The sequence below is a fragment of the Thermobia domestica genome, chromosome 7, assembly GCF_964235325.1.
Source record: "Thermobia domestica chromosome 7, izTheDome1.hap1.1, whole genome shotgun sequence".
Taxonomy (NCBI): Eukaryota; Metazoa; Arthropoda; class Insecta; order Zygentoma; family Lepismatidae; genus Thermobia; species Thermobia domestica.
Genome location: NC_137460.1, coordinates 260247731 through 260264107, shown reverse-complemented (window position 1 = coordinate 260264107; position 16377 = coordinate 260247731). Strand labels below are relative to the sequence as shown.

Below are 16377 nucleotides of genomic sequence, written 5' to 3'. Positions count from 1 at the left end.
TAGAAAGAGTATTTCCCTCCATTTTAGAAAATCCTAAATTAACAGAATTTGTAACTCTTTAAGTTTGAGAATATAAACTCTTGTAACAAATGATCCTATACTAATCCCAAAAAACCTTTGGGGGTATATTCATAAGGGGCCGAATATTTTTTTTAATGATTCTTTTGAAAAAATTCAAAATATAGCTTTTTCAGAAAAGCTTTAACATGAACCTTAACCAACATGTTTAGACCTTCAGGTAATTAAATATAAAGAAATTAATTGTTTATATTTTATTTAAATGAATAAAAAGACTAAACTCGTATTTTTCCAATGTATTATAACAGTTCACATTTTCGGAGGCTTTTCTAAGCTCATTATATATATATCTGAAAGTGACTATGGTTGTGACTTCGCACCGCTTAACCAGCCGACCGATCTCGATCAAATTTTCAACATAGATGAATTGGGGTGTGGGAGTGTTTTTATTATTTTCCTTGACGATAAGGGAGGGGGCGGAGGTATATAAAAATAAACTGAATAACTTTTGTACCACGAGACCCATCTCCATCAAACTTGCAACATAGATTAGGTTCGGGCCTGGGATGGTTTCAATTTAACGGTGCAACGTAGGGGAGGGGAGGGGAGGAGAGGGAGAGGTAGAAGAATACATAAAAATGAAAGTGACTACTTTTGTAACTTCGCACCGCGTGAACTACCCGACCGATCACGATTAAATTTTCAACATAGATGAGGTTCAGATATGTGAGTGTTTGTATCATTTCACTGACGTACAACGTAGGAGAGGAGGAGGGAGAGATATTTAAAACTGACCGAAAATGACCGATATTAGTGTCGAATCCGTAGTGTTCAGGATCGCTGAAATGAAGAGTGACACTTCGATGCCGTTTAACCCTCGCACAGCCAAGCTCAAAATTATGACATAAACGGTGAAGTGACCCCATTAGAAATTCTATTAAATTTGTTCTTATTGCCTTGTTTTCTTTACAGAACTCCTGTTGCAGTGTCTATATGTCTATTTTGACTTGATAATGTTAAGAGATACGTGCAAATCCAAACATTACTTTCATAACAACGTTTTAGTAATACGGTGTTACTATCTATATTGTATATCTCGCTACATATCTTCTTCGCAATTTATCCTTTTTTACATTCAGATTTTATGGACAGTTGTTACACTTCACAGTTGTTACAGTCTTTCTGTACTTCCTACATATCTATCCCTTACAGCTTTCACATTTAATCTTTGACTTTGTATCTTGGTTTCTGTCGCACATGAAACACCTTGTTCGTTTCATTTCCTTCTGTTTTTTTCTTTCTTTCTTTCTTCAGTGTCATCATCAGACACATATTTTAGGCATGTTCCAATAAAAGGTATTATCAAAGCCTCAGGAAGAGCGTTTCTATGTCTCTTTTGATAACTATAATATACAGGGTGTCTCAAAAGTCCCCCTGACATAGTAACTGTTATCACAGTTACAACAAAATGTAAGAATAGAAACCGTCTCCAAATATGATGTTTTCAATCTAAAGTGAAGGAACTTTTTAAATAGGACGAGCCGTTTGGGCTGTATACTCTTTATGTGCCAATGTTAAATGAAGATGCAATGTTGCCATTTACCTGGACCCACAACATAAGTGAATGAAGTTACTATTTTTTACGGTAACGTGTCGGTGGCAAGCCCCCCATTTCACTGTAAAATGGTAACGTTGCATTTTTATTTAACATTGGGCGCATAAAGAATATACAGCCCAAATGGTTCGTTCGATTAAAAAAAAAATAAAAAAAATTCCTTCACTTTAGATTGAAAACAACATATTTGAAGGCGGTTTCTCCTGTTACGTTTTGTTGTAACTGATAATAACGGAGTTATCCTATGTCAGGGGAATTTTGGAACACTCTGTATATATATATATATATATATATATACGGCAGACTACTTCTATATTACTACATGCTGATATATATTATATGCAAACAATTTATGATTTGCATTCATCATACATACATACATCTGTCTATATATCTGTCTGGGCTGGCGTGTAGTGAAGAGTCGGCAGAGCGGCGCAGTATGGGGTCGGTAGAGCCTGGGAGTAGCGGTACGCTGATCACGTGCCAATTCACAAAAAACACGTGACAGGCCATAGCTCTTTAGGACTCGTGTGCCATGTGGTTTGGTTTATCTATCTATCTGTTTGTATATCTCTGTCGTACAGGTATAATTAGTCACCACTGTTTAGTTACTTTTTGTGGGCATAAATATATACTGCTAATTCTAATGAAATATATCTTGGCATTTATTGTGTGAAACTGAAGACCAGAAGGAAAGTCTGAGTAATGATGGCCGATCCAGGAATTCGAACCTTGAACTGCCCGATTGATACAGCATCTCGTACTCATTATACAGAAACGTCAGATTTTTTAAATTAAAAATGTTGTTGTATTTTCATGACTTAAAATGTAAACTTGTATAAAAAAAAAGAAGGTAAATTTATTACCTTGATAAATTTGGAGTGACTTGCAAGCGGTAAACAACATACGGAAGTACAATTTCCTTGTAAAGTTCCTTTATGAAAACCTTCCGACGGGAACTGTGAAACTGACTCCAATCAGGGTACTTCGTAATGTAAATAATTCCTTTTACAGTAACTTAGTAATTCATCATAAGGACCATTAATATTAATGGGGTACCTAGGGTCCCCCACTATAACCAAAAGTGAATACAAAATTTTTATAGTGGGGGCCCTTAGGTCTCCCAACTCTTACAAAAATAAACCAAGATCTTCGTACGAATGACCATACCATGAACATACGCATACTTCGAAAATATTAACGTAGCTAAAGAAACTAACTAACTAACTAACTAACTCTATGGCCTGTGGAACCCGGAGGTTCAGTGCCGCGTTCACAAAAGCTCTCCACTGACTTCTATCCTTAGCTAATTGGATCCAGTTTCTACTTTGTATTCCTATCTCTGCGAGATCCATCTTAATATTATCCTCCCATCTGCGCCTAGGTCTTCCTAATGGTCGTTTTCCTATGGGTCTACCAGTCAAGACTTTGAAAGCGTTTCTACTTTCTTCCATTCTAGCTACATGACCTGCCCACCTAAGCCTCCTAGACTTGACGACCCTAACAATGTTGGGTAAACCGTATAAACTATGTAGTTCCTCGTTATGAAGCTTCCGCCATTCCCCATTCTCGTTCCTCTTGGGTCCGAATATTCTTCTCAGGATCCTGTTCTCGAATACTTTCAGTCTATGTTCTTCCCTCAGAGTAAGCGACCATGTTTCGCAACCATACAGAACAACAGGCATGATTATCGTTTTATATATTTTAAGCTTCAAATTCCTCGACAGAATTCGCGACGACAAGAGATTTTGAACCGAATAGTAACACGAATTCCCTGCTTTTAGTCGACATTTAATTTCTTCGTGAATATGATTTTCGTCTGTTAATATTGATCCTAAATATTTGAAAGTATCCACTTTATCAAAAGTATTATTTAATATTTTAACGCCTCCACAATTTGCCGTATTACGGTCCCGACGCACTTCCACTTAGAGCTAAAGAAACAATGCTCTAAAAAATAATACACAAAATGATTTCAAAAAACAATAATCTGGGGGACTTTAGGTACCCCACTTGGCCGTCCGAGGGTTAAATCCAAATTGGGTCCACATTAGTAATATTTAATTTTTACTGTCATTTTTACCAAACATATGACAGTGCATTTAAAGTTTGTATTTCAACCTAGCGAAGCGGTAATCAACGCTAGTATATATTAGAAAGAACTCAAACCTAAATTAGCATTTGTCTATTGTTGTTGAAATTGTGAATAGTTCCTTTATGATTCTTTCTTTATACTTAAATGTTGTGTGTTCTCTTTTCTCATTTCAGAACGTATTAAACGATTTCCATCTGCATAATTATAATTTGGTTCTTCAGATTTGTTTCTCCAAACAATATATAAAACCAGTTATGATTAAGTGTATTAACTGTTGCAGAATTAGATATGTCATGTTTGTGGATTTTTGTGGGGTTGTCCTGTTTCCTCCCAGATTCTCATTCCGCTAAGTGTATCATAATCATTCACTTCCATTAAGCATTCGTCTCCTATTGAGAGTTCTGCGGTAGCTCAGTGGTAGAGCGTTCACCTCTGGTGCATGTGGTCCTTGGGTCGATCCCAGCTCGCGCAAAGTGAACTTTGTGGTGGACAAACACCATGTGCATCGGTTTTCTCGGGGTTTTCCCGTTTCCTCCTACTTTCTTCATTCTACCATTTCATTTCATTTCTCATCATCACCGTCTCCTTTAGCCTAGCCGGCATAAACGTGGGACGTAAAACTTAATGATTTCGTCACCTACCGTCTGATAAAAAAAAATCGAACTGTTTTTGATACTAAACCGAAAAACATGTTTTTGTGCTCACCATTAATTAATACAATAAATTACAATATTAATATGTTAATGAAGCTTTTATTACTTCAATTGCATTAAATGTGTGACCTTTGCATTGAAGTATTATACTCAGTGGCTTATTTAGAGAAGGCTATCGGGCTCAACCCCCCTCCCCCCAAATAAATTTGTTAGTTTTTGCATTCCACGTACAACAATAATTCATACCGTTTCTAAGAATATCATTGACTTTCCATTTTCTTATGCTCTTCGTTCAGAAATAATACTGTATTTGTCAAATTTCATTCCATGTAAATAGTGCGTTCTTTTTTTCTTTTGTCTATTTCACTCTTCTGTTTCTTTTTCTTATTTCTTACTTTCTTTCGTTTCTCCTATAATACTTTCGACCATTGTTGTGATTCAAGTCGACCGTCGTCAGTAACACCAGAACTAAGAGGAGCTGATAAGCAAAACTGGTTTTCCATACCAACTTGCGCGTATATCAACATAACGGGATTTTAGTTATAGCAAAGGAATATTTACATCGTTTAGTTATAAAGAAAGGTAAATGTTTGAATTAAAGTCAAGAGGGGGGGGGGTGAATAAGTAGCCCGGGAAATTAGATAGAGCAAGTGGATGCTTCCCTTTTCTTCTATGAATAGAATAAAAGGTTAGATTCACTGTTAAATTTTTGTGTATCATATCACATAAGATTCACCAGTTTGCAATTCTTGCCATTGAAACGACAATCAGTATATTTTAACTTCAACTTGTCTCAATATTTTCTTTCAGGTATAAACTTACACAGATAAAACTGAATTTTTCCATTTTTCTAACATGAAATCAGTTAAGTTAAAATGAGATTACAAATATTTAACGTGCGTTGCAGGAGCGTCATTTCAGATTTTCCGGGATAAGATCCTCCACAGACATACGAGTTTCACGTTTTTTCCTAGTAAGTGGTAAACCATTGGCTTCGCATTCGGGAGGCCGTGGGTTCGATTCCCGCTACCGACCATCCTGACGGGTTTTCCAGGGTTTCCCTCAGCCCTACCAGGCAAATACCGGGATGATACCTACTACAGAGGCCCTGGCCGATATCTTCCCAAATCCTCTCCATTGTTGTTGTTGTTAGATATCCAGTATAAAATGGCCTCAGAGCTGTATCTGGTAATTAATAAATAAATAAATATATTGAATTCTCAGACTCAGGTAGACAATTGTTCCCCTGCTTCCCTGTGTTGTGCATAGCCCCACCGAAACAAAATCCTAAGTACGCCACTGATTAGACTATGGTATTTTTTAAAATCCTTCATAGACCCGAAATATGTAACAAAACGTTTATGATCCGTGTTAAATCGAAGCTCCAAAATTATTCATTGTGTCATAGAAAGATGTTATTTTGCGATGTTTTCAATTTTGAGCCCTCCATTTTGAGCGTATGTCTTCGTAAAACAACATATAGAATTTTAACAGGACTCTTAAACAAAATATGTGGAAAAAATTTAGTACTCAAGGAAATTATAAATGGATAGATGTATTACAAAAATTGTTTAATGAGTATAATAATAAACTACATAGAACGATTGGTATAAAACCTGTAGAAGTTAATAAGAAAAATGAATTCTTTTCATGTTCGTTCCGGCAATGCTCTTGGAGCATTCTCAACTGGTTGTATTTGGGTATGAGCTTCAGAATTCCCATGTTATACTCTTATCCCGCCAGTTTATTAAGCTAGTGGCCACCGCATTCTCCAGCTCTTCATCACTTCCAAAGCATTCATTGCCCAGAAACTCTTTCAACTTAGGGAAAAGGTGGAAATCGGTGCCGGTTTCACCTTTTGAGGCATTCAGAAATCGAATAACACTTCTTACTCACACTGAGGGGATTTTGAGTCACGCAGTTCATTTTGACCACCCCAACTGCACAAGGACGACTTCTTGCAACCTCCAGTCATAGCGTTATGAGCACAGCTGTTACGGAAGCTACTTGACTTTGGAAAGAGAAAGAGGAGTGAGCGGTCTTTTGTTTGAATGCAGTGACCATCTGACTAAATGAACTGATGGCAGATTCTGATGCGACAAATGTTTACATGTAGGAAGTGATTATGTAGAGTAGTAAGGAAGAGTTCAGGCATGCAACAGTTTTTTTTTTTTTTTTCAATAAATATTGCGATTTTCACTTTGAGTAACTAAATGGCCTTTAGTTTCTGCATTACCCTCGTATTTAATGTGTTGAAACAATCAGTGTTGTAAATACATGGTTCTAATGTTATTTTCCGTTCCATTGCAGGTAACTTGGTGACGGTAAAATACTTGCGGCTGGAGCGCTATCACGAACGGTTTCCGGATGCTGCCCACGTGACCACTCCGCTTCGACCATCCAATAACCAACGGCTGTCACTGCAGTCGCGCTATTGGCAGTCGCCTTTAGAAAGAAGTTAGTGAGAAACACAAGAGAACAGAGTAAAAAACAAAAGAAATAAACTCTCGTTACATCGCATTGGGTGGTAAAGAAGAAAAAAAATAATAAAAACGCTACTCTGTACTAAATGCTGAGAGAACTGAAGCGAAAAATTTAACAAAAATGTGTTCACTGTTAAAACGAATTTCTGCCAATTGTATAGGTTTGTTTCTCGGATGAGGGAAGGGAAAGGGCGCTAATGAAACAAAAAACAAATTACTAGGATAGCTTATCAGTGACTCAAGAACGAAACTACGAGAAGGATATGTGTGTGATATATCGAAAGAAAAAGATCTATATATATATTAACGTGTCTGTATGACAACATATTGTACCTCCCTTTCCCCGTTTTTTCTACACTGAAGAAACAAATGATAAGATTTTTTGATAATTGTTGCTTCAGAAGATATTAAAAGTAAAAGCGGGTTTATTTTAGTGACTATAATATTTTTTTTTATATACTATACTATACACGTATATGTACCACTTCTTGAGATTTTTTTTGTATGAAAGAAGTAACAAAAAAGAAGTAAGATTAATAACATTATATATATATATATATATATAAAAACACACATATATGTATATGAATAATGTAATACACTCATGGAGTGCCTTGTTTTCGTCGGGGTATACATATATCATTCTTGGCACCTCGTGTTAGTATAAAAAGAAGATATTCGTATATCTATACATATATATGGAGGCGGAAGCACTTAAAAAAATCTAACACACAGTATAGACTATATTGTACTTGTCATTTCGTAGACCTGACAGAACGGTCCTTTTTTTCTCTCTTTTGAAAGGAAAAATTTTTTGACCTTGTCTAATGTTAATGAACATGTGTGTAAATATATATATATAGAAAGAGAGAATTCAGAAATAAACAAAAAAAATTTAAAAAAAATATTGTCGTATTACAAAGCAACTTGATATTGTTATATACTTGATAACCGAGTCAAGAATGCGACTTTTTTGATTGTTGTACGTATTAATAACTAGCGGATGTGCGATATTAACAATAAGAAGAAAATGTAGTGGAAGGAAAAAAATAAATAGAACTGTACAAAAATAATATTTGTTGATAACTAAGGAACTAAAGCGACACACATATACATATAAAATAGAAAACTGCGGAGTGTTCATTATTTTCTATGTTTGTAAACATAAAAGTTGCAAAGAGATGTGTTTGTTTGTAAGTTCAGAAAAGTGATGTTTGTTTAAAAAAAAAAAAAAAAGGAAAAAAGGTGATGTTACTTGGTCTGTAATCGTTAATTATAACTTTTTTTTTTTTTTAATGTGATGTTCAAAAATGGCTTCATGTTTTCTATACAAGCAAATGTATTTTCCTTTCTTTCGCTCTTTGCTTTGAGTTTCCATGTAGAATATCTTGCTCCTTGCTGTTAATATGTTTGTCTTTGTGGTATTTAAAATCTTAATTTCTGTTTCGGAACATCTATGATGTGTTGCTGTGCTGCTAAAATAAATAAATAAAGTATCCAGTTGTAATGGTTTTAGTTTTGGCATTTTTAATTGTTGTTGTGCTCCGTGTTAAATATTTATGTATAATTATCTTGAGTTTAATTTTAAAATAACAATTAAGAGAAAAAAAAGTATTTCCTTCGTTACACTACATGAATGACTTTGAAAAAAAAATGTTGTTTGTGTTCATGTTGCAACATATACGATTAACAATTGATTTTCTGCATTTTACACATGGTTGAATTAAATTGCAACAATGTGATTCCAAGGTGGTATTGTACCTAGTGCTATATTCAAATTTTGTACTCATCTGCAGAATTCTGCTGCATTGTAAAATGTTTAACAATTATTTAAACTTTTGTGAGTGATAAGCTTCAAATTTTGGACAATAATATATATCTTATGTACCTGTCTAATATTTGTGATTTGTTTTTCTGATAAAGTTTAAATAGTTTTAATGTGTGTTACTGTTATCAGTATAAGACATTTTCTTTTCTTTCTGCGATATGAGTAAGGATATAAATTTGTGCTGTCAGTGGCACACATATGAACAGTATTCTACTGTAATGCGAAGGTTCATTATTGATTTTCAGTAACTTCGTGTGGTATACTTGTACGTTGCTCTGAGTATTTGTAATGACTCTTTATGAGTTGAAAACCTCAACATTTTGTTGTTTCTAAATATTTAAATATTCTTCAAGTCCAAATATGGAATCTTTCAAATGTGAGCTGAATATTTCACTTGATACAGGAGTGAAATAATTCAGTAGACTATTTATAACATTTCACGTCTTCCTTTTCTTAGATCACGCATCTGTAATTGGTTTGATTCACCTTTTCAATTCTTCCCTATCATGATCCAGACTTTTCAGTTCTTCGTGACTAAGCGGTTAGCGACAGCGTCTTTGGCGTGGGAGATCCGGATTCGATTCCCGGCGGTAGCTCATGTGGTTCGGATTCCACGTTTTTCAGTTACGTCTCGTCTCATATAGTCTCGCTGGTGATCGGAACGTTGAACTCACAAATTAATTAATCCAATCCTTCGTACCCTTTCTTCCGTACGTTTTATATTATTTGGTCCGTTTATGTCAATCGCAGCCTTCCTCCTGGTAATTTTCCTTCTGGCATTGTCTTCACAGCCTCCATATCACATAATGTGTCCAATCATTCTTTTGCACATTGTCTTCAATATACCTCTATTGTCTTCTGCAATTTTCCAGAACTGTTCATGTGATACCTTATCTACACGTTCAGCTTATATATATATATATATATCATCACCAAATTGTGACGCCTTTCATTCTTAATTTGCGTTTTACAGTCCAGACGTCACGTTCATACGATGTCAAATTTCATATATATGTTTTTGTTGCTCTTTTGTTCAGTTGTAGGTCAATATTTTCTGAGAGGAGGTTTTGTTTTTTCAAATACCGTTTTCGTCTGATATATTCTGGATCTATATCTTGTTTTCATCTGTTACCGCTTTTTATTTTACTTCATGTTTACTTAACAGCCTGACTTACTAAAAATAATACAATACAAAATTTACAATTTTTCTTTTGCTTGTTTTTCATAAGTTAAAGGATATAATGAAATGCAACTTACCACAAATAGAGATGTTATTCCACAACAGAAAATATAAACCTAAAGAATTTTCATTGCTGCCAGAATAACATTTCCCCCAAAATCTAAGTTAAGGCAGCGACTGCAGGAACAAACTCAACTGCATTTGATTACGCATCATGTTGTCTTGGTATCCTGTGAACTACTTTTTAAATAATGTATTAAGTTTGTAATAAACAAGATAGTTTTAACATATTATTATTAAAATAAAATAATGTTATTTGAAAAGTACTTCGCAGGATACAAAACAACATGATACGTAATCAAATGCATTTAAGTTTGTTCCTGTAGTCGCTACCTTAACTTACATTTTAGGGGAAATGTTATTTTGGCACATTGTAATTTTTGTGGATGGCAACACTGCAATTTCTATGGATGGCAACACTAAAAATTCTTCAGGTTCATATTTTCTGTTGTAGAATAACATTATCTATGATTCTCGTAAGTTGCATTTCATTATCTCCTTTCACATGAAAAACACGCAAAAGGAAAATGGTAAATTTTGTATTATTTTTAGTAAGTCGCTCTTAAGGGAATTTTTCATGAGAAGCACTTACTCGATTGTTTCTGTGCATCTTTATTTCATAAAAGAGTATCATATCATTTTTAAATAATTAGGTACTCAAACGTGGAAAACCCACAAAATTCATCACCGCAAAAGAAGAAAAAGAAGAACTATTACAACTCTTCCTATACTAAGTTGGTGGAGTTAGGACTATTGCTTCATGCTTTCCTATTATTTTGTCATCTTTGTTTTGAGTTTCGAAGATCCATTACTCAACAGCTTTCCAACCGATACTCTATGTATAAAGACAAAATTGGACGCATACCTTAAATAGTCAAAAAAAAAAACTTTCATCAGTAACATAAGCATTCCATCATGTAGACAGTGATAAACTGTTTCAACGAATCACCATCGTCTTGATCAGTGTAGACTGAAAACAAAATATTTCCGAACTCTCAGTTTTCCTTGTATAAGAAACACATCTGCTACCCGTTATTATTCAACGTTATTTATGCGTATGAGTGATAATACGTCGGAAGTTTTTCAGTGGTTTATGTAACCTTCATTTCCTTTTTAACCCTTATTGTACCAAGATATTTTCTATGACGTAGCATATCAGTAGCATGGTCTTACTGAATCCATTAAAGAAAATTTATTTTTTAATTAGCAGTTTTAAGAAGTTTTTGATCATAGGAGATTTTTCTATGAAACTTGAGAAGATACAATTGTGAAATGTAATTTTTGATACTGTGCTTTGTACAGACATGTTTACATGTGTGTTGCAGTTACAACACTTAGTTTGCATTTTACGTTCTCTTTTTATGAGGCATTTTGTGTTTTTATTTATGGAAAAAAAAGCACAGTTTTAAGCACAATCGGCTGAGAGTTCGAGCACTCTCATGCCACCCCCTCTCTCCTTGGTACCATCAGGGTTAAGTAATTGTAGAAATGCAAGTTTGATCTGGGGTAATTTATGTAAGAATACTACCATTTCATCTGTATACAGTGTTCAAGGATTCAGTTTTTTCAACATCCGGAAGTCTGGAGGCAGTTTCATAATTTGAAGCGTTACAAAGCTTAAGGGTTTTGTTCTCGATCTGTAATGACAAAGGCGACTGTGGTTCCTTTTTTTTTTTTTAATTTACTTCTTTCGATGATTTCAAAAATTTTTTTTCTGATGGAATTTATTGAAGAACAATGAACCCTATATATTAATTCTTTTTTTCAAATTTCCCTTCTGATAGGAGACGAAATTTCGTTGAATTGACTTCTCATTTTTGGTTTTGAGTTAAATTAAAGAAATAGTATTTGCTGATATATGAATAAAGAAATAGTATTTGTTGATGTATGAATATCTGGACCATTTAATTGATCAATAATAATGGTTCAAGGCATCCAGAATATATTTGTAGTGTGGCAGAAGATTGTACTTTCTCATTGATTCGTGTTTGAGGAGGAAACTAGCTAAAGAAATAAAAGCCCCATGCTTTGCTCTTTAGGTTAAAAGGAGACAGCTAAAGGATCACAAGCACATGCAGTGGCCACTAGACCAGCTGAGGACTAGCTAAAATTAAGTGATGAAGTTAGCCAGTGATTTATAGACACTGAACACAACGTGAGTGGAATGATATGAACAGAAAATATTGCTTTTTTAGTGTTTATTACTGAATTATTCATGTCAAAAGAAGTAATTACATCCAATTTGAGTTATACGAGTTCTGTTTCCTTTTGGAGATAATCCTTCAGCGATTATAATAAATGTGTCTAGAATAAGCAAATCATTGAAATGTAAAACAGTAAAATATTTCTTTTATCATCAGGATGTAAGGGATAGCGTAGCGTCACCTTTTTCTGAACAAGCATTGAACACACTTAAAACCAAACTATTATGAAAATATCTTACCGCAAAGAGGTTCCCTCAAATTAAGAGCAACAACCCAATGGATTTCTGTGCAGTCACTGTATCCTACTCGCCACAGATGATGATGGGGCCACGGTGGCTCAGTGGTAGAGCGTTCACCTCTGGCACTGGGATTCTCTGATTCAATCGCAGCTAGCACCAAGTGGGCTTTGTGGTGAATAAACACCGTGTGCGTGGGTTTTCTCGAGGTTCTCCTGTTTCCCTCTCCACTTTCTTTATTCCACCATTTCATTCACTTCTCATCACCGTCTCCTGTACTTTGAGTGCAAGATAATAAAACCAATATAGTTAAAAAATCCTCGCACAAGAAACTTTGCTTTATATGAAAAAAATCTGCACAATACTCACGAAATATAATTTACAGTATGTTGATAAGTGATTAATCCTACAAGACAAGTATTATTTCCTTATTAAAAAAGAAAGAAAGAAAAGCATTTTATAGTCGTTGCGAACTATTTATAAACCACTGAAAGGCTTGCCTTCAAGTCAGGAGTGCCTTATTTGGGAGGTTCATGTGATGAGTTCTTATGTTCATGATTTTCATATTCCGAACTCAGATTAATCTCCAGCTTTCCATGTAGAGGTGCTTTAGACCATCCAAATCCGCGATAGATTCTTTAGGGTCTTACCTTGTAATTTGTCTTTACCCAAACAGCTATACAGCTCAGTCTTGGTCTCTGAGCTGGGGCCGCGATGGTTCAGCGGTAGAGCGTTCATCAATGGTGCATGGTTCCCTGGTTCGATCCCAGCTCGCGCCAAGTGGACTTTGTGGTGGACAAATAACATGTGCTTGGGTTTTCTTGGGGCTCTCCCATTTCCTCCTACTTTCTTCATTCCACCCGTTCCGTTCATTTCTAATGATCTCTCCTTTAGCCTAGGCGGTATAACTCTAGGACGTAAAACAAAGATTTTGGTCTCTGAGGTGTTAAAAATACTGTTCTGAAGTGGTAGCTGGCGTAGTATTTTGCATAAGACGGTAAAACACCCAGATTCGATCCTTAACGTAGGTGTTTATTGTATTTAAATTTAATTGTATTCAGATCGGTGGAAAAGACTTGATAGAAAATGTCAGTATTTCCTTTGAACTTGTACAAATCCAGTGTTTCAAGTTTTTCGTATCTCCTTTCGAATAACAAAGGAAAGGAACCCTACTTAGCTGTATTACGGAAGAACACTCAGATACGATGAGCAGTTCCTACAGAAATGGTGGACAACAGTGCTTTTTATTATCGTATTTTACAATACATTTCGCAGGTATCTCGTATTTTGTTTTCTCTACTCATTTTTCGCTCGTGGGTTGGTTAAATTAGAGTTTAGTGTCGTTTTCAGCACAGACACTGAATCAGACGTGGACTTAAGTTTAACGTGGTTTTCCACATGAGGTTCCACAGGGAGTCGAACCCAGGTCATCCGCACCAAAAAACGTACGCTAACCGTAAAGCCACGAAGGGAGTTCCACTTCATGTACATGTTACATTCTTCGTTCAATGCATGTCTAACTTGCCAAGTTCATTCTGATGTGTATAGGACTCAATAACCCAAATCTTAAGCGTTTTTCACGAAGTAAGTGTAGCCAGGTGTGCCTTGGATTTATTTTATACAGGGTACTACAAAAACGTGTCTAATTTGAGAATATATTCCTCTCGTCAAAATAAGAAAGAAAAAAAAAGTTCATGTGGACCTGTGGTTGGTAGTGCATAGTTTCGTATAGTTTCGTAGTTATAGGGTGCCCAGAACGTGAAATAAGTGAACTTTAAACGTCCATAGTTCCACTACTATAGGACCGATCGTAGTCGGGTCAAGACATCACTGAGGAACTAGTATGTGAACTATCCAAATATATATCTTTCAGAACCTCCGGTACTTGCACGATCACTTTTAAAGAGGCTGTTTCGGAGTACTTGATCACTCTCCACCTACCTCTCTAAGAAATGGGTGCAAGTACTGGAGCATTCTTAAACATGGATATTTGGATAGTTCCTTGCCAGTTCCTCGGTGATGTCTTGACCCAAGTACGATAGGTCCCATGGTAGTGGAGGTATGAACTTTTAAAATTTCTCTTGTTTGACTTTTTCGGCACCCTATAATTCCGAAACTATCCACTTTTGATCCCAGGTCCATATGAACTTTGTTTCTTAAAATATTGGACACATTTTTGTAACATCCTATATATATATATATATATATATATATATTAGCTAGTTTTCCCAGATTCTACCAACAGAAACTTTCTTGTAAGAAAATGCTTTATATAAATATATTTGAGAGCAGAAACAGCAGTTATTTATGAATAATTTTTCTAAATTATCTTTACAACAATTAATTAATTACCGAAATAAATATGCTGATAGAAAATACCACAAGGACATACATGTTTGTTTGCTGATAATGAACATTGTGCATTGGTATAGTTCGTTTAAGTGTAAAATTCTTTTGTGTTTCTTAAAAATTGTTTTATTGTATGTTTTTCAATTAGGGTCGAATGTTGAAATTCTACTGTTTTGTACAAAAAACAGAATTATTACAAATCTGTCCACTGCTACTTTCTAACTCAGGTTTGTGTATAGCTCTAAATTTTCTTTTGTAACCTCCAATTTTTATCTTTTTGTAATTACGTAATATTTTTTCCCGTTCGCTCAGTCATGTTATTTTTAAATTATTTTCCAGGAACAAAACAAAAAAAGAAAGAGAGAGTATTTAATGTTTCTATCAAAAAAAAAAATTTTTTTTTCGAGACTTTTGTAATGTGATGGCAAATAACTAAAAAATCACGGCATTACCAGTAACTATATTAATAAGGATTATGGGAATACGCTTCTTTTTCTAGATTTTCCTTGCCGTATTTCGTTCATTTATTTGTTTCTATGTTAAATGGTGTTCTGTATGCACATAATATAAATATTCATTACGTATTGTTTTTTTCTATTTTTTACTTTATCCTTTGAAATGTGTTCCCGTAATTCATTAATTTGGCAGTTACAAGAGCCGAAAGAAGGCTCTTATAACAAAGTTTGCATATATATGAAAAAAAAGAAAAAAAAATACTCGTATAATTGGAACATGTTTTGTTCTTTCATCAGAATTTTGGAGAATTTATGTGACGTACTGGCTGATATAATACTTATTTCTTGAAATAAATGCGTTAAATTCTCGTATTTGTCGTTGTTTGATTTGATTTTTAGGGAGTTTACCTACCAAAACTCCTTTATACAGGTCTTTCAAAACAATACCGACGTTTGGGAGGTGAGTTCACACACCAAGGTAAGAAAACAATTAAGGTGGCATCCGGAAAAGGGCACATAGGCCTATGTGCCTTTTATCTGACCATCGTTTTTTCTAACACTATAGCAGCGTTTCCCAACCGGTGTGCCGCGAATGGGCCGCTGGTGTGCCGCGAGGAAATCGAAACAAATTATTAATTTTATAGGAACCAAATTGCAAGACATAGGGGAAAATGTATATTTGTATTTCACATTATTATGAACCTCTACTATAAATCTACAATTTTGTTTCATACTGTGTTACTTTTCTGTACATTTTTAATGTTGAAAAACGTATTTATCATTGTCATGACCATTATTGCTTCTTTATTGTTGAAAACTATTTCGTAACTTGAAATTTTAACATATCATTCAATAAATTCAACATTTGTGTTTTAAAAGTATAGAAGATTTATTTATTTGTTCGTTATTTAGTGATCTTCCCTTGTAGTTAAAGGTTAAATACAGTTTTCGCAAGAGAAAGTGGATTTTTAAAAACCCGAGTCCTATATTTCATTGCAATTGTTTTCTATTTTAAAATTAGAATGAAAAATAAGCATAATGATTTACCACGGGGAAAAATCAGTGATCGAGCTTTCTTCTTTGTATGAAGGATATCAGTAATCACATAAAAATACCACAGTATTTTATAATTACAAATAATAATAGTAATTATATATATATGGGTGTGCCGCGAGAATTCAAGCTACACCTGTAGTGTGCC

At 34.6% G+C, this 16377-nt stretch overlaps 1 protein-coding gene across 2 annotated transcripts in view; it reads left to right on the top strand.

Annotated features, from left to right (window-relative positions):
* The window catches only part of LOC145690857 (uncharacterized), a 109487-nt gene extending 93939 nt beyond the window's left edge, over positions 1-15548 (top strand). The window contains exon 8 of one of the 2 annotated variants that reach the window (XM_081766222.1): positions 6692-15548. In XM_081766222.1, the coding sequence (XP_081622348.1) occupies positions 6692-6843 (152 nt within the window). In that variant the 3' untranslated portion in view covers positions 6844-15548. The remainder of the gene's footprint in view (positions 1-6691) is intronic. The other variant, XM_081766223.1, reaches the window with a different exon arrangement.
* The last annotated feature ends 829 nt before the right edge of the window (positions 15549-16377 follow it).